Source organism: Nymphalis io, chromosome 1 (genome assembly GCF_905147045.1).
Source record: "Nymphalis io chromosome 1, ilAglIoxx1.1, whole genome shotgun sequence".
Taxonomy (NCBI): domain Eukaryota; kingdom Metazoa; phylum Arthropoda; class Insecta; order Lepidoptera; family Nymphalidae; genus Nymphalis; species Nymphalis io.
In genome coordinates, this window is record NC_065888.1 from 14,728,514 (window position 1) to 14,747,715 (window position 19,202).

A 19,202-nucleotide genomic window follows, 5' to 3' on the forward strand; every position below is an offset into this window, starting at 1 on the left:
AAAAAAAAACGAGTTTCAATTGCTTTGTATCAGCATACTCTGATCTTAAATCTTAATCAGATGATGCATTTAACAAGCTCTTCACTTGGTGAGACGCTTTGGTTAGCCGAGTCAACGCCATGTTCGGAAGGATTTCCAATATAGTACAAGTACTAATCCTATAAGAACAATCGAGTGATCGACGGCTATATGGGATTCGATTAGATTACAACCTGTGAATGTCCCACTGCTGGGCTAAAGGCCACTCCCTTTTTTGAGGAGAAGGTTTAGAGCTTATTCTACCACGCTGCTCCAGTGCGGGTTGGTGGAATACACATGTGGCAGAATTTCAGTGAAATTAGACACATGCAGGTTTCCTCGCGAATTTTTTCCTTTACCGTAAAGCACGAGATGAATTATAATCTCAAATTAAACACAAGAAAATTTAATGGTGCTTGTCTGGGTTTGAACCCACGATCATCGGTTAAGATTCACGCGTTCTTACCACTGGGCCATCTCAGATCGGTACACGGTACACATGTGTAAAATTAATTTCGAACACGTCGTACTTTGTTAAATACTGATAAATGTATAATGAAACAGGAACTAGAATTACACGCTTGTCACATCAATATTTTAAATTAAGCAGATCCAACTACAAGGTACAGCTATAACCGTAACAGCCTGTGAATGTCCCACTCCTAGGCTGAAGGCCTCCTCTCCCTTTTTGAGGAGAAGGTAACAGCTATAGCTTATGTAATAATATTATATACTAAAACCTTCACCGTAAAGTGCTACATCTTCTTATGTAAGTTTTATGTGTTGGCTGAGTAGTTTTTTCAGTTACTTGTTACCAAAAAAAACGGCTCCTCATTTATTAGTATACATATTATAGTACAATAAATACCAAGATTTCACTCTTATTGTGTTAATGCATTTTAAAGCTCACTCCACTACTTTTTTCTTATGTGTTATTTCTATGGTCCTATGTGTGATAATAAATAGATAACGCTCAATATTATATTCATTTTGAAAAAATAACAACGTTTTGTATTTATTTAATTTAGTGATAATTATCGTAGTTATTTTAAAACACAAAAAGATTTTTATTAAAAGTATAAATATTTATGTTGCACCTTATTTATCTGTACTTATTTTGAAGATCAACAAATATTACGTGAAAGTTTTTTTGGTGGTAGTTTTCTCACCATGATCGGACTAAAAATTTTCTTTTCGTCTACATTTACAATGATCTTGGGGTCAAATCGAGACGCATCACTGAATTTTCATGTTTATAATTCACGATGTTCAACAAGCACGAGACGCTTGTTGAAATGAAATGAAACATCGTGAAACTTGCACATGTTTAATTAAACTGAAATTCTTCCACATGTGTACACCAACTCGCATTGGAGAAGCATAACCTGAAACCATAGCCTAGTGTAATGTGAATGTTCTGAAATAAACAAACATTAATATTTAACTAAAATGTATGCAATACTCGTTAATAAAATGACGTTAATGACATTAATCGACGTCCTGTCGTCACCGTTATATTTTGTAAAATAATTATGCTGTCAATTTGTGAGATCGTATTTAATTACCATCCACGTTCTATCCATCAGACCATCTTAATTTCCAACTCCTTTAATTCGTTAGATTAGAGAATGTTCGTAATTTATTGGAATTCTTCGCATTTTTGCTCAATTGCCAATAATTTATAATGTATTCAAAAATCGGTTATTAATTAATTAATTTATTTATTAAATCAAGGAAGACAAACAATAAAATAGTATTAAAATAGTATCACAATCCATTTATGCAATAGATACAGACGTACATATCATTTTGAAAAGCTATCGTTAAAAAGTTGCAAAAGTGCTAAGTGTTTTAAGTTTTCAGAGAAATGTTAGAGAAGTTTAAATATCTGATCTTTTAAACCGGCGAAAACTCAGGTATCAGGTATATTGAAGACGTATTCAGCCGAATGGACGCATTTATCTCGAATAGAATTTTCACTTTGAGATTGCGACAGTGAAATGCTTTTATTGATAGCTAGCATGTTTGTTATGGAGACAATTGTTAGTAAGGATTTAAAAATTAAAAATCTTTTAAAGATTTCAATTAAAATAAGTTAACATCTTTAAGTACTTTTTCGAACTAAATGACAAAAATATAAATAGTTTATTTACACCCTTAAATACACACGTACACGTACTCACGCTCCCATAAGCATGGACATCGTATTTGTTCTATTTTATATTTTTATTATTTCTTACTTCTCACTTTATATATTTCTTTTTATTTTTTGGAGGTAGAGGCCTGGTGTCTTGTACAACAGCTTATCTATTGCAAGCATCAGTCTTCACATTATTTAGTTGATATTTAAACGTTATATGTCAATTTGTAAACTTTTTGTGAAGAAATAAATAAAATATTATTATTAACAAAAAAAATTGGCATTTCAGTATTATAACCAGTATTTGTAAATATTAATTTGTTTAGATTAAAAGAAATCTGTTATATTTAGATTTAAAATGCAAAATTCAGAATTCCACCTAGAGAGCTTACTTGAGAAAACGTTCATGTTTGTAAAACATATTTTTTAAATATACCAGGGCCCTGAGGTGCACCGCTTTGTGTGAGTTTTATTTCCCATTAAATTAATATTTGACAAGACCGCGGTGAGTGATCGCTTCGTCTCGAATTGAATGTATTTATCGAAGAGTTCCCAGATTGAATTAAGTTGATTGAATTAAGAACAGTCATGGAACTATTTACTGTTCGTTTATAATGCCCTGTATTTTTCTTTTAGATGCTTCGAGATATGCGCAGCTCCAGTACCGAGAGTTCAGCGCACAAGTTTCGACTGATGCAACTCGCGTTAAACGCGGTTGCTTTACTAGCTATCACCGGCGCTCTCTTCGCCTATTTCCGGGCAAACCCCGCTGTTCAGGTAAGACATCGTTATTACATGACATTACAAACCACTTTAAACAACGTGGACGGTTATATTTTTACATTTACCAATGAATAATGTAATGTTTCTGTATAAAAATATTAATAAATAACGTATGTATGTATATTATTCAGCATTAGATTATCTGGATGATACAAAGCTTTGATGTGCATATCCGATATATAAAATAATTTGTATACGATTATTATATTATGGAAATAAATAATTAATGAAAAGTAGTAATTATTGACCGGCCGGTTGTACTAGGTAGCTTTATATTAGTTCTTGTTAAATAACGCTTCACTATTGAACGCTTTAATTAAATTGAAAAAAAAACTAATATTTGGCAAATGAATATTATACTTTATTAATGCAAAACTCGATAAAGGAATTTTAATTAAGCGTAGTGTAGAAGAAATAAAACGAAAATGAAAAGTCTTACCAATTCGTCACAAAAAGTATATCATTGAAAATCAAATATTAAAATAAATAGAACAACAGCATATTATTAAAATTGATCACTTCCACTTTTAATGCTATAAGGTATATGCTAATATTCCATTTCTTATGCGCCGACAACACGCTTCTATCCAGTTACCATATGCGTCAAAGCATTACAAAAGTGCAGCCAACATTCCGGCAATGCGCCGCAAACGTTCCGCCAACTGGTTTTAACATCTCATTATTGTTGTGTTTGTAAACATATTGGTTGACTAATGAACCACCACTACCACTGACTCATTACATATTCTACCGCCAAACTGCAATATTTTAGTGTTCCAGTTTATAGTGTGGGTGAGCCAGTATAACTACAAGAGCAAGGGACATTACATCTTAGTTCCCAAGGTTGGTGGTGCATTGACTACGCAAGGAGTTGTTAATATTTCTTACAGCGCAAAGGTCTATGTCTATGGTGACCATTTCCCATCAGGCGGCCTATCTGCTTGTCCGCTTTTTTATAAAAAGAAACCATAACACAGCTAAATAAAAGATAAGATGTTTTTTAGCAAAATACCACCAAGTTTCAATTGGTTGGTAGTTGGCCCAAACGGGAGTGCATGGAATCTAGCCACCGGTGTAAAAACCTATTACATTTTATTATTTAAAATTCAAATCACAAATTGCATAGATTAGAACTTAGCCAAACCTTTGGGTATAAAGGGCTCTGACAATTAAGCTATGCCGTATATTTTAAGAATGTAGCTGTTGACAATAGGATGCCTATCTTTGTTATTATTTAGAACCCAATGTACGAAAAACGTAAGTTCAAATTTAATTACCTCGTAATTGATAGTAACATAATAATAAATAATATCCTTGGGACATTATTCACACACGGTCATCTGATCCCAAATTAAGCAGAGCTTGTGCTATGGAAACCAGACAACTGATATACTACATATACTACTTTTCTTTTGTAAATACATACTTTCAAAGATGATTACACCCAAACTCAGGACAAACAGAAATGTTCATGCACACAAATATCTGTCCTGCGTGGGAATCGAACCCACGACCTTCGGCGTGAAAGGCAAGTATCTACCAACCACGCCAAACGGGTCGTCATATTTAAGTTTTAATATTATTTCATTAAGCGAGCAAGAGGTTGCGGTTTTAAATCAATAAGTTTTTATAACACAAACACAAAAAAAGCCCATGAGTTTCTTCCACCGGTTCTATTCAGATCAGAGTAAATATTTTTCGAACTGGTGGTAGTTTCTAATTTGACATTCAATAAGTAAGTGTAATGCTTCTATGTTTTACACATAGTAATAACGAATTCATATTCCAGTGGAGTTTTCATTATTTTATCAAGACCTAATAAGTGCAAGTATTCTTTTACTGTTATAAATCAGGACAAAGCAGAGCAGCCATAGAATCAGTTAACACTCTGTTGTTTTTATTTAACATTTCTTTCTACGTCCATGAACGGGACAATGGGCCTTATAATTTGAGACGTACAAAGCTGATTGTAATTATTATTACGGCGTGCCACCCGCTAACATTCAAAAGAAGCCTATAGAGGCGGTGTAAACAATCAAATGAAAAGAATCCAAGTGTTACAAAGGTTGTTACAAAGTTTTTATTGTTAAAGAATTTTTTCGTTCGCAAAATGCCGAGACGACGACAAACCTGGGCAAGCACCACTGAATTTTCATGTGCTTAATTTGTTATTATAATTCATCTCGTGCTTGACGGTGAAGAAAAACATCGTGAGGAAACCTGCATGTGTTGAATTTCACAGAAAGTCTGCCACATGTGTATTCCACCAACCCGCATTGGAGCAGCGTGGTGGAATAAGCTCTAAACCTTCTCCTCAAAAAGGGAGAGGAAGCCTTAGTCCAGCAGTGGGACATTCACAGGCAGTTACTATACTATACTGTTATAAATTCGCCAAAATGATCGAGTTCTACACTTTTTAAATTGTAACTGAAAATTAAGGAAATGTATATAAATGTAAAATAATTTTAAGCCTTTGAATATACATAAAATAAAATTCTAAATATTTAATGTTGGAACAAGCTCCATTTAGATATCAGCAAGGTTTCCACCAAGCTTATCTTTTTAACATCGTCTGCGAGAACATTTGCAGGGAAATATTTATTTAGGATTTATTTAGTTCTTTATTCTCTTACTACGTAATTTTATTGATTTTTATTATTAAGGTATTACATAACTATATAGTCATTTCAGTGTATAATGATCATATTTATATAACATTTATATTAATTTTGTTTATTAGTTTTCCATTGATGTTTACTCCCAAAACATTATAACGTGAATTCAATGTTGATTTAAAAGAACTAGTTCCATGAACGGTAGAAGTCGTTCATGTAACTATTGAACTGTACAGATATATAAATATTGCTCTATAATAAAATTATAATATATAAACAGAAACTATTTAGCACGCGATATAAAAACGTGAAATATTTAATCAACGCCATCTATCGGTACAGGGTAAAATGCACACTTAAATGACAGCTTTCATTTATTATTAACTAGTTTCAGACCGCAGCTGGGAGACAGGTATTAGGTACCCTATATCGTTTTTTATACTCCTGTCAACTTAAATGCAAAATTTCACGATGACCAGTTGATTAGATAAGACGCAATTAATTCCGTCATTTGTTTCATATAAAATATTTAATATTAACACATATATTTTATATAGCCGAGATGGCCCAGTGGTAAGAACGCGTGAATCTTAACCGATGATCGTGGGTTCAAACCCGGGCAAGCACCACTTAGTTTTCATGTGATTAATTTGTATTTATAATTCATCTCGTGTTTTACGGTGAAGGAAAACATCGTGAGGAAACCTGTATGTATAGAATTTCACTGAAATTCTGCCACATGTGTATTCCACCAACCCGCATTGGAGCAGCGTGGTGGAATAAGCTCCATACCTTCTCCTCAAAACATTCACAAGCTGTTACTATACTAAAATATTTAATAACAATAACACGGATTCAAGCCAATCACTTACAATACTTACTTAAATAATTACTTAATAAGTACTTAAATAATTACTTTTATTTCTTTTTTATCAGATTCATAAAATACTGAAATCCATTTCATATTATTTATGTAAAAAAGTCCCTTTATACTTATGTAATTTTATATTTCAAGGTATAATGGTTGTGTTCACTTAGGCCATTGTTAGATCAATTATATGATTTAGCTGATATGTTTTTAGCTGTCACCACTTTTCACCACATAATATATCCAAAATGCTACTTACTAATATCATTATATTGTAAAAATACCTACCTGATAAACCTATAAGAAGAAGTATGATCACCTTGAAATTTATCTCAATACAATAAAGTTTTCAAGTAATCGGTAATGAACTTTTGAATAAAACACGCGTCTAATATATAACTTCCTTTGTAAAAAGTTGGTTTATAAGTACGATAATATATAGCTAATTGCAAGCTTAAACAATTTTGTTTTGACTAATTCTACTTTAATTTATCTCTCATTTGGGTTTGTCCCGCGCCGTCACAAGTTTCACAAAGGGCGAAACGTACGCTCGTTATTTCTGTTATTTTGTTAAAATACTTTGTCGAAACGTTTGAGGTCTGAAAATTAGACACGTCGAGATGTTCTGCGGTTCCTTTGACAATACAACCCGATAATTGTATTTATCGCTCTTTGACAAAATATTGAACAATCATTTTTATTTCATTTATATAATACAAGCTTGTCACAGGCGAGCGTTGTGTTGATTAAGTATTTGTTTTTACAGATTCAATTGTAATATTTTTGACGAGCCGGTTGGCGTGGTTGGTAGGTTGGCCTTTCACGCCTAAGGTTTTTGGTTCGATTCCCACCCAGGACAGACATTTGTGTGCATGAACATGTCTGTTTGTCCTGAGTCTGAGTGTAATGATCTATATAAGTATTTATTTACAAAAGAAAAGTAGTATATGTTGTATATCAGTTGTCTGGTTTCCATAGCACGAGCTTTGTACAAGCTTAATTTGGAATAAGACGGCCGTGTGTGAAAAATGTCCGAGGATATTATTATTATTATAATAAAATGTTTGTAGAAACATCTATTTTGAAGTATAACAGCATTTTAACACATATTTATAAATAACCAGAATCTTTAATTACAGGCCATTGAGACAGTCGAATGTACTAATATCGTGCGATAACGTTATCTTCAATCTTGACCAACCTGACATATGCTATCTTACAATTAGTCGTAACAGAGTTCCTTATTAGCTACCCTAGTACTAGTAGTACCTAATACCGACAGGCAACAAGTTGTTGAGTACGGTATAGTGGTCCCTCGTGTATTGTCTTTTTAACAGTATTAATAAAAACCCATGCAGATATGGAATATGGAAATTGATCAATAGAATTTTGTTTGTAGAAACTAATAAGCATCTTAAGTAATCGAAAGCAAAATTATTTATTAAAAATTGTTAACCAAACTAAATAATTCACTTAAATTGAAATACCCTTACCACAAAATGTAATCGCTTAACAAAGCAAGATGATCTATCAACGTTGTATGAAAATTTCTGTACAGCTAAACAACAGCCCTCATTTTAATTACAGTGTCAGGAATTTTCGGGAGCAATCTCGTCCGAGAATGCAAGGGAAAAAGTTAATTTTAGGGGCTACCTGACTATAAATATATTATCATGGCTTGCGTAAAGTTTGTGAGCTCTTTCGGGTTGTTTCTATGTTTTTAACATCCATAACATAACATAGCGCCCACATCATTTTAGATGTATTGATTATTCTAATTTTGTCCTATGAGAACAATAGAATCATGTATCGATGCTTGTAATTTGTTACATTTGAATCGTCTTTTTCTAAAAAAATTAAGGTTTGCAGATCATTTATTATTAATTTCCAAGATTAAACGGCTTCATAAGAATGATGAAGAATATGAAGATGAACTATATAAAACATTACTACTATCAAAAAATAATTTTAAATCAGTAGAAAATAATTTTTAAACTTGAATATGAACAATATTTATCTGGGTATTTTAATCTTCAAATTCTTGAGTATAAAAATGTATATATTCAAAGTTCCAGTACCGACCCCATTTCTTATCTCAAGCAGGTAAGGTCCGTGGCTTATGCTGTAAGGAAAGTAAGGCAATTGACTAATATCGAAATTGGCAGAATCCTTTATTTCAGTTATTTTATTTATATGATAACTTTTTTTGGGGCAAAGCCATTGTGATTAAAGGATCATTCTTCAAAAAGTGCTATTCGGACCTTTTTATAATTTAGAAGTTTCCCTTTGAACATCTATTTGAGACAAGAAGATTTATATTAAAAATTTATTAGACCCGTCTCAAGAAAACCTCTAAAAAGTATTATAATAAAAATATGTACTCCAGAGCGATTTCAGCCACGGCGGCCAACCTTAAGAGAAATTAGCTAACTGCGCAGGACGTATTATAGTGCACAAGTGTGGGCGTAAACACAGGTGCACTCTCTTTTCCCACGGGACGGCAATCTGACATGACTGGAAAGAGTTCAGGCGTAGGACCAACGGCTTAACGTAAATAGCTTTTTATTGGCCTGACCTGGGATTTAATTCCAATGAGGTGAAACACCTCTCCTGTAAATTAGCGAGTACTTGGGTATCTTGCCAATTCCAGATAATGCTGCAACATCATTCCAGGTCTACCGTGTTATCGTAATATCATTGAAGAAGTTGATCAGACCAGTAAAAGTTGCTCATATCGCTTCAACAATGAGATTTTGAACATGTTATAACTTTGATCCCATTGCTTGTGAGAATTAGCGGTCTATGTAGTATCTTATATTTTTTACAGCACCAGTGTCCACTAACGAGAGTTGCCTTCTTAAAATGATTTATAAATAAAAAAATATGCGTGTTTTTTTTTTTTATAGAATAGGAAGGCGGACGAGCATATGGGCCACCTGATGGTAAGTGGTCACCAACGCTCTTAGACATTGGCATTGTAAGAAATGTCAACCATCGCTTACATATCCAATGCGCCACCAACCTTGGGAACTAAGATTTTATGTCCCTTGTGCCTGTAATTACACTGGCTCACTCACCCTTCAAACCGGAACACAACAATATCAAGTATTGCTGTTTTGCGGTAGAATATCTGATGAGTGGGTGGTACCTACCCAGACGAGCTTGCACAAAGCCCTACCACCAGTAAGTGTAACATAGTTAGTAATTTGTAGAAGTTACAAAACAAAAGGTTGCTAGTAATTATAACTCTAGTTACTCTAGTTATATTTGAAAACATAATTTATTTGTGTTAGTCGGTTTTGTGTGCGTAGAAAATGTATACCAGCAGCGCTGTTCGGCGAGAACTCATTTCGTATCTCCCTCGTGAAATGTTGTATGACTTGAATCACAGCGATACGCTATTTTAATGCACGTATGTGAATTTTTAGTGTTATAATTGAAACCATAAATGGATAAAGGTGTTATGTTGCATTTTTCAACTTTCTGAATTTGTTACATCAATGAACATTCCATGTCATTATACCTTGGTACCTTCAGCTCTAACGTTTAAGCCTTTAAGATATATAAAGATAATGGATGAATGGCCTATGTACACGAAAGTTTAATCAACTTAAAACGTTAAAACTGCAAATAATTTAAAATAATCTTTTAGTTTCATGTCACCTTCTTCCACTTATATATTCAATTATTATGACAGATAATTTTCTGACATTTCTCGAAAGTTATAAGGTTTCGGGATTGTTCTAATGGAATAGCAGATAGTTAGGTTTTGTTAGTTTTAAATAAGTTACATTATATTTATTAATTAAATTTGATCGCAAATCGGAGGCATTACATTCTCTTCTTATCGGAATCTCATACACGAGTATAAAGGCTTTATTATCAAGATCGGCGCTAACTCGTCTAAATTCCGGTTGATATTTTTGTGAAAATTCAATAATGAAATTTGAAATCATTATTATTTTCTCTTGATTATATATATCATATCTTATGGACGTGTATTTTAAAATGTTGTTTGTACTTTTTCCGTTTCTCTTTTATTACAATTCATGCATTTATCTATTGTAACCGACGACAACAGGGGAAGATATTTACGCTTGGGTATATCTTTTTGCCTTGGATATAGCCAAAGGTGGTATTTCATTTCTGTTAATATTTGACATTGTTCAAAAAACAAATCTCATGTTTTTACATTATTCAAATAATAAGATTACACGTACGTGTAAAGTGTGCCGTGGAGTACCGGCTTTGAATAGTACTCCCCGAATCTCATCCCGTGGGTGTCGTAAGAGGCGACTGAGGGACAGGGAAAAGGGGAGATGGGCAGCAGCGTCCCCCCCGATAAACATCTTACCACCCCCCATACTGCGCTCGCCAACACGCCTGCCCATGCGCCCAAAAAGAGGCCCCCAGTTACCGGCAAGCCCGCTAGGCCCGACCAAGGTAACTTACTCTACTTCCGCGAAGGTGATAACCTCTCCCAGGGTGGTGTCGGTTTTCTAGTCAAAAAGGATCTCATTAGCAGAATTGTGGAAATCAGTAGTGTGTCGAACCGGGTAGCGTACCTTGTCCTAAAACTTTCCGACAGGTACTCCCTGAAGGTCGTACAGGTATATGCGCCAACTTCGACATACTCTGATGATCTGGTCGAAGCAATGTACGAGGACATCACAAAGGCCCTCAACGATACCTCGAAGGCCCACTACAATGTTGTTATGGGAGACTTTAATGCTAAAGTGGGAGTACAAGATAGCGGTGAATCGAAAGTTGGACCTTACGGCTTGGGCTGCAGAAATCACAGAGGGCAAATGCTGGTAAACTTTCTCGAAGCGCAGGGGCTCTTTTTGAAGAATTCTTTCTTTCAAAAGAAGCCTCAGAGGAGGTGGACCTGGCGAAGCCCCGATAACGTGACAAGAAACGAGATAGACTTTATCATTTCGAATATAAGGCACATATTTAGATATGTTTCATTGATCAACAGGTTTAATACCGGAAGTGATCACCGCTTGGTTCGAGGCACTCTAAATATCGACTTCAAAGCCGAAAAATCGAGAATGATGAGGTCTACTCTCCGACCTACCATGCTCCAAGCTGCTCAAGGCTCCGAAAAGTTCCAAATAGAACTTCAAAATCAATTCATCGCGTTGGAAACCGTAAGCAGCATTAATGAGAAAACCGACACGCTGGTCAAAATACTGCAAAACACATCCCGCAAGTATTTTCCGCCACAGAGAAGAGACAACGCACCAAAACTCTTTGCTGAGACACTCGAGCTCATGAGAAAATGACGAGAACTACCATCGTTTTTGTCAGATAAGGCCTTAAATCAAACAATAAAAACGCTGACGCGACGCGATCTCCGACGCTCCAATACCCGTGCCATCAAGGCTGCGATTGAGCAAAATCGGGGATCGAAAGTGTTCGCTCGCAAGTTTGGGAGGCCGCGTCTGACAAAACTTAAAACTGAAAATGGTGGGGTCGTTACCTCTAGGCCTGAGATTGTCGGAGAAGTAGAGAGGTTTTATGGGCAGTTGTTCTCTTCAAGATCGGATAAACTCGTTGGAATCAGTATTTATTACCAGCGCGCCCCTCTTACGCGCCATTACTCCGAGGAGCTCCCGGTCGTTGACCAAGGCGAGATTAGGGCGGCTCTAGAACAGCTTAAAAACAACAAAGCTCCGGGAGATGACGGAATCACAACAGAGTTGCTTAAGGTAGGCGGGACTCCGGTCCTGAAAGAGCTAGCAAGCCTCTTTAATTCCGTCATCCAACATGGTAAGACCCCGGAAACGTGGAGCGGGATTGAGGTGGTACTGTTTTTCAAGAAAGGTGATAAAACCCTGTTGAAAAACTACAGACCAATCTCCCTCCTGAGTCACGTGTATAAGCTGGTCTCAAGAGTCGTCACGAACCGTCTCGCCAGACGACTTGACGAGTTCCGGCCCCCAGAGCAAGCCGGCTTTCGATCAGGCTACAGCACCGTAGACCACATCCATACTGTTCGGCAGATTGTGCAGAAGACCGAAGAGTACAATCAGCCGCTGTGTATGGCATTTGTGGATTACGAGAAAGCCTTTGACTCCATCGAAACCCGGGCAGAGCTCGACTCATTGCAGAGATGTCATATCGATTGGAGATATATCGAGGTCTGAGATGTCTGTACAACGCCGCTACAATGACTGTTCACATCCAGGACTGTAAGATGAAGGCGATCCAACTGCGCAGAGGGGTGTGACAGGGGGATGTAATATCCCCGAAACTGTTCACCAACTGTTTGTCAAATCAAATGTTTGAAGACGAAAGTCTTCAACGAATGCGTCTTACCTGCCATGACATACGGTGCCGAAACGTGGACACTAACTGCGGGATTAGTCCACAAATTCAAAGTTGCTCAGCGTGCTATGGAGCGAGCTATGCTCGGAGTATCTTTGAAGGATAAAATCAGAAATGAGATTATCCGGAAAAGAACCGGAGTCACCACATATCTTGCAAAATTAGCAGGCTGAAGTGGCAGTAGGCTGGTCACGTATGTCGTAGGACCGATGGCCGTTGGAGCAAACGAGTCCTAGTGTGGAGACCGCGGATCGGCAAGCGCAGCGTAGGGCGCCCTCCAGCCAGTAAACGCCCAATATTTCCGACTCTAGAATAATAATATAATAATTTATTTATTTCTTCACAAAAATGTTTACAAATTGACATATAACATTTAAATATCAGCTAAATAATGCGAAGACTGGTGCTTGCAATAGATAAACTGTTCTATAAGACACCAGGCCTCCACTCCCGTTTATATGAACAAAAAAAAAAAAAAAAAAATGTATGTAAGTGAGATAATGTGAGAAGTAAGAAAAAGAAGGATTAAAGGATTGAACCCAGAACCTCGGAATCTGTAGTTTTATAAGCTAATCACTAGATCAAGAAGGCAACGCTGTAATTATTCAGATACTTAGTCTGTTTTTGATTCCAAGCAAAACTGTATTTTAAATGTAGATAAATTTATGAAGTAGGTTTATGAGTTTTGTATATTTATGGGTTATTGGAAACATAGAATTTTATCACGTTGTCTATATCAACATGTTATTTTAGCATTTTAAAATCACCCTTAAAACAGTTTATGAATAGAACATTCAGTAAAATATAAATGCTTTGGATAATGAGATACATCGCGTTAATATAATACATGTATAGATTTAAAGTATGCAGATAATTGTGCCGGCTACTCAATAATAGACTAATATCTAAACCAGTAATAAATGGCACATGCTCAAATACCAACAATATGTAAGAGACATTTTTTAAATAGAAAAGGTTTCATCCATATTTTGTCATAACCCCCCTAAACTGTGTATATACCCTTTAACCAATCACCGCGATTTATATATACTGTGTTTTTATATATACATGTTTTGCTACTATAATAATATATCATCTAGTTAGTTAATTAGAATTAATACCAGCTACAGTACTCGTGAACAACTTACGATTCAATTGATATCGTGTTATTGTATTAATTTAAAACTAATTATTCTTTCTTGTCTATACTTTTTTTGGCTTTACTATTGAGGCTATTTGAGATTAAACCCAAAATAAATCCCTATTTTAGCTGTTCTTATGTAAAATATTAAGATTGTAAAGCGTTCTGCGCTCAGACAACGGAAATATATCATGTAACTCTTATGTGTTCTAGTGGATGTAAGGCCGCAGATCCCGAGATCCTAGGATAAAATCACCGGGTCGGGCCTTTATAATTTTTTTTTGGTTTTTTTGTCTACAAATTCTCGGTAGCAGCCTCCTCCCTTGTCTCGGAAACGTTAAGTCGTTGGTCCTGTCCCTGAACTCTCCGGTAGTAACGGATTTGCCATCCCGTCGGATCATGAGAGCAAGGGAATAGAGGGTGCGACTGTGCTTGCGCATATACTTGCGCACTATAATATGTCCCGCGCAGTTGGCTAATCTCTTGAGACTGTCCACCGTGGCTGTAATCGATCTGGAGAATATTATTATTTAATTAGTTTTTCGAAATAAGTAAATTACTCAGTAAAAAAAAAACAAAACGCATTTAAATCGGATTTTTCACTGCTTTTTTTTTAAATTTTCCAGGTATAATTTACAATTTATGTGATATTTGTTCTAGTACGTATCTCAAGTCGTAAACCGCTCGTCGGTAGTCACGTGGCCAGCACCGACTGAACCGCCGGGCGCTCGCAACCCTGCGCCCGGAGTCTGCTTGCCGGTGATAGTCACATTCTGTCAGCAGCATCGAATTTCATATAACTTCACCGTATTTCCAAATTATATTGGTCATTTTGGACAAAGGGATGCGCAACAGGTACGTGATGATTTTTGATATATGTATGTATAAAATGTCTTAGTTAATATAGTCATGATTGTTAAATGCAAAATAGTCCAACGTTGGGCGTCAAATTCTAAAAAATATGTAATCATAAATTAAAAAAAATATTAGATATTTCATCATCTTTTATAAGCGACACAATATACTATTTTAAGTTATAGTTTTTGTAGGCGAAATATTCAAGTTGAACTCTTTATTCAAGTGGCTCTTGAGAGCACTTCTTCATCGTCATTTTTAAAATCTGTCAGTTCACACTAAAGCTACTGCCGCTTAAATATGTTATGTATATTTCGAAAGGAACCAAGAAGATGTTTAGTTGTTATACATCGTTATTTTTATTTATACTTTTTATTATTTGAATAGAGTATTATAATATAATATTGATTCGTATACTTAAGTACGAGCTGTTATGGCTTAGTACCTAGTTATTGAACACTCTTAAGCGATAATTGCGGGTTAAATCCTGGACAAGTGTCACTGAATTTTCAAGTGCTTATAGTTCAGTTCGTGCTCGACAAAAAGAAGACATCGGAAAGAAACCTGCGTATCTGTCAGATGACAATCTAATACATGTGTATCACTCCACTTACATGGAAGCCGTGGATCTCATTGGAAGCAATGTGGCATGACCACATTGCTTCCATTGAGATTCACGGCTTATCCTCAAAATGAGAGCAAAAAGTTGAAGAGAATTGAAAAGTTTTATGTTAATTTTTAAAATATAAATCTTTCACAATTAAATACAGATATTAAATATATATGTACTACATCAAAATCAATTAACTTTAACCCTCGAATAATGGATACTTTAATGATTCGAGCTTTTAAAATATATTACAGACGTAAAGAATACCCAAAAATGCTTTGACATTTTAAAGACGGTATTACTGAAGAGCGTGACCCCACATTGTAAGGACGGATTAGAGCGCACTTGACTACCGCATAATTGCTCGAAGGTCTGAAACTTCGACGGTGCATTTTCAATAATTTTTCGGTGATATATTTTTCGGTAAAACACAGAAAAAAATATACCTCAGAATTCACTTATCAACTAATATAAATATTCAAATGTAAGAGTTTATAACGGGATATAAAATATTAATTTCTTTTCACCAATCAGATCTACTGGCATTAGATCGCGTCTTTATGTTCGCTGAATAGCAAAAAGCGAACTTAATGGCGTGTAAGTCTTCGATTTCAATATCAATGTCATTCGATAATTAAGGTTTCAGCGGAATCAATCATTGTCAGAGCACAAAGACTTCTTGGTGCCAGCGCCGTGTCTACCAACAAAGGGTTATTTATTAGTACCGGCGCAGGAAAATTAATTCCGTTAATGAAGTAAGGAAATGTATTGTGTCACGTAGAACTACTTCCTGCGATGCAATCTTACCGTCTGATACAAAGCGGATGGAGACGTTTAATTAAATAATGCTCTAGTTACTGCACTACTAAGGATATTACCTTAGTTATTTGAATGCCAATTTGTGAATCATATTTCTACAAATATTATAAATGTGGAAGTATGTTTAATACTTAATCAATGTTTGTTACTCAATCATAAAAAAAAACTTTTAAAATTCAGAATACATATAGCTTATACCGTGATTTAACTTATAGCTTACCTAATACAACAGGAGTGCTGCCTCCTCCGCAAACGCAGGCGATTGTCTTCTATTTCCATGATTCAGTTAAATCCCACTTGGATCTATTGTCGAGTCTGATGTTATTCGTATGTCTCGTCCCTAAATATGAATGATAAAAACACAGGAATATTACTCTAAGCCAAATGTAATATCAATAAACCCATACCCATATAATGTGTCACAAGTGTAACAGTAACAGCCTATGAATATCCCACTGCTGGGTTAGCCCAGCGGCCTTAGGGCCTCTTCTCCTTTTTTTGGAGGAGAAGGTTTTAGAGCTTATTCCACCACGCTGCTCAAATGCGAGTTGGTGGAATACACATGTGGCAGGATTTCAGTGAAATTAGACACATGCAGGTTTGCAACCAAAATTAACTATTTAATTTATTTCATTACTGAATTTATCACCAACAATTTTTAGTATAAAAAGTAACGTACCATTAATTTCAGTGCAGCTTGTGATATGCTGTATTTGTTTTAATATTCGTTCGCATTTGATTAGATACTAAAAATAAGTAACAAGTACATTACAAGTACGATTATTTTAATGAACATTGACACTGAACTTTTTATTTAATGATTATCAGCTATGCTGATAATAAATTTATGAGTTTCTATATCATTATGTATGGCTTTGTGCAAGATTGTTTTGGTAGGTACCACCCACCCATGACTTATTCTACCGCCCAACAGTAATACCCGGTTTTGTTATGTTCCAGTTTGAAGGATGAATCATTCAGTGTAATAAGATGCTCGGGCACAAGGGACATAACATTTATTTACCAAGGTTGGTGACGCATTGACGATGTAAGGGACGGTTCATATTTCTTGCAAGGCCAATATCTATGGGCGATAGTGACCATTTACTGTCTGGTGGCCTATTTGCCTGCCTGTGTTCCTATTATAAAAAAGAAACGAATGTCACTAAACGTGAAATGTAAGTGTCTGGAATTTAGTCAAAATGTATACCTTCATGTCCAGTTACTGTAAACAAACATTTCATGTTTAATAACTTAGAAAGCTGATGATCCTCTTGTTAGAAATACAATTACAATGAAATAATCAGGAATTATACTTATGGATTAGTCGCAAACTCTTTCGAATAATAAAATACAATGTATGGATAGAAATCATAAATCTGAACACTTAGACTAATAGCCTTACACGTGCCACAACTATGTTTCAGAGAGTGAACACGTGTGTGTGAACGAATCGAGTAATAATCTTTTTCATTTACGCCAAAATGTTCTTAACAGTGACAGAATTATATAAAAACTATAAAAGTAATATTACTGACATTAATTGGAAACATGTGACAGTCAAAAATATTTCAAGTCGATTATTATGATATTTCTAAAGAATAATGTGTTCTTGTGTTTCCTAGTGGTACAGTAGTATAGCCTATTCCAACTACAAGAGAAGTAATGACAAATAAACACCTTAGACATTGAAATAACGTGATTTCATTGGTCGAGATCTTGAACAATCTGTGACATAGATTATGGAATCGCGAAAAATTGGCGTTTTGAGTCTCGGCCAAGGTGTTATCAGAATTTTAATAAAGATATATTAATCATGTACTATTTGTAGTGAATATAATATAATTATAAACAATTAATATATAACTAACTTCTGACATTGATTAAAAAGTAACCAATACATAATTACAATAATTTATTATAATATAATTATTTTAAGATACACGAATACTTCATGTTGGTCCAGTATTCCAGTTCGATTGGCGAGTACTACTGTAGACACTATGGATACACCATCTTAAATATCATGGTTGCAGTGCGCAGTAGGCCAATAAACGTCCGTTGGTCATTAAATCGTCTCAAACTTCAGAACGTGTTTCTTCCACAGGACTTGGAAATATATGACGCTGTCGTGGATGTGCGATGTTACGAGCTCACGGCCCTCTTTCTATGTTCACTCTTCGTGCCCAAATGTGGCCCTTTGGGTCATATGGTCAGACCATGCAGAAGCCTTTGTCAAGGTAATACTTTAGCTTTATCCCATATATGATATTAAACATAACTTTCTCTGTCATTCAAAGTTTTTATTTCCTAGTCCTTCTTCTAGTTTCTTATTCTCTTAAAAGGTGTTGGTAAAACAGACCAGTATAATTAATAACTTTCTAATAAACAACCTAATACTCTTTTCACTCACTTAATATATTGTATTGGATGTGGTTTTGTTTAATTTGGCGTAATAATGCAGAAACAATGCGCCGTTGCGGGTTCTTCCTTGAGGTATTCGGCTTATCGATGCCGGACTATTTGCAATGCGAGATATTTCCTGAATCTACTGACACGGACGTCTGTCTCGGCAACCGAGAAGTTAAAGATGCACGACTCAGAGCCGCCAAGCCAGGTAGGAGTTACTAAATTATTCATATTGTATATTAATGTTTTCCTGGATCGGGATACTTTGAATAAATTATGACAGCTCGTATGTAAATACATATGTCTAGCACAAGCGTATCTCATTGTTTGCTTTGTAAGCCAAATATTTGTCAAATATAGTAAGAAAACTCTTGTTTGTCCAACAGTATGCCCAACTGGTTTCCAATGTGACATGAACCGCTGCATTCCCCACGATTGGCGCTGTGACGGCCACGTGGACTGCGCGGACCGCTCCGACGAGCTCAACTGTCGCGTGTGCAAGCGCAGCGGTGACGTGCACTGCGGCAACCAGCGATGTATATCACAAGCTCATCTTTGTGACGGCAAGGTTGACTGCCCTTGGGGACAGGACGAGAGGAATTGTTGTGAGT

The 19,202-nt window shown here is 35.5% G+C and overlaps 1 protein-coding gene across 1 annotated transcript in view; it reads left to right on the forward strand.

The window, feature by feature from the left end:
• The window catches only part of LOC126770699 (atrial natriuretic peptide-converting enzyme), a 111,063-nt gene that overhangs the window by 60,818 nt on the left and 31,043 nt on the right, over positions 1-19,202 (forward strand). Inside the window, exons 5-9 of the mRNA XM_050490208.1 lie at positions 2,795-2,935; positions 14,559-14,753; positions 18,290-18,422; positions 18,647-18,799; positions 18,978-19,196. Coding sequence (XP_050346165.1) covers positions 2,795-2,935; positions 14,559-14,753; positions 18,290-18,422; positions 18,647-18,799; positions 18,978-19,196 — 841 coding nt within the window. The remainder of the gene's footprint in view (positions 1-2,794; positions 2,936-14,558; positions 14,754-18,289; positions 18,423-18,646; positions 18,800-18,977; positions 19,197-19,202) is intronic.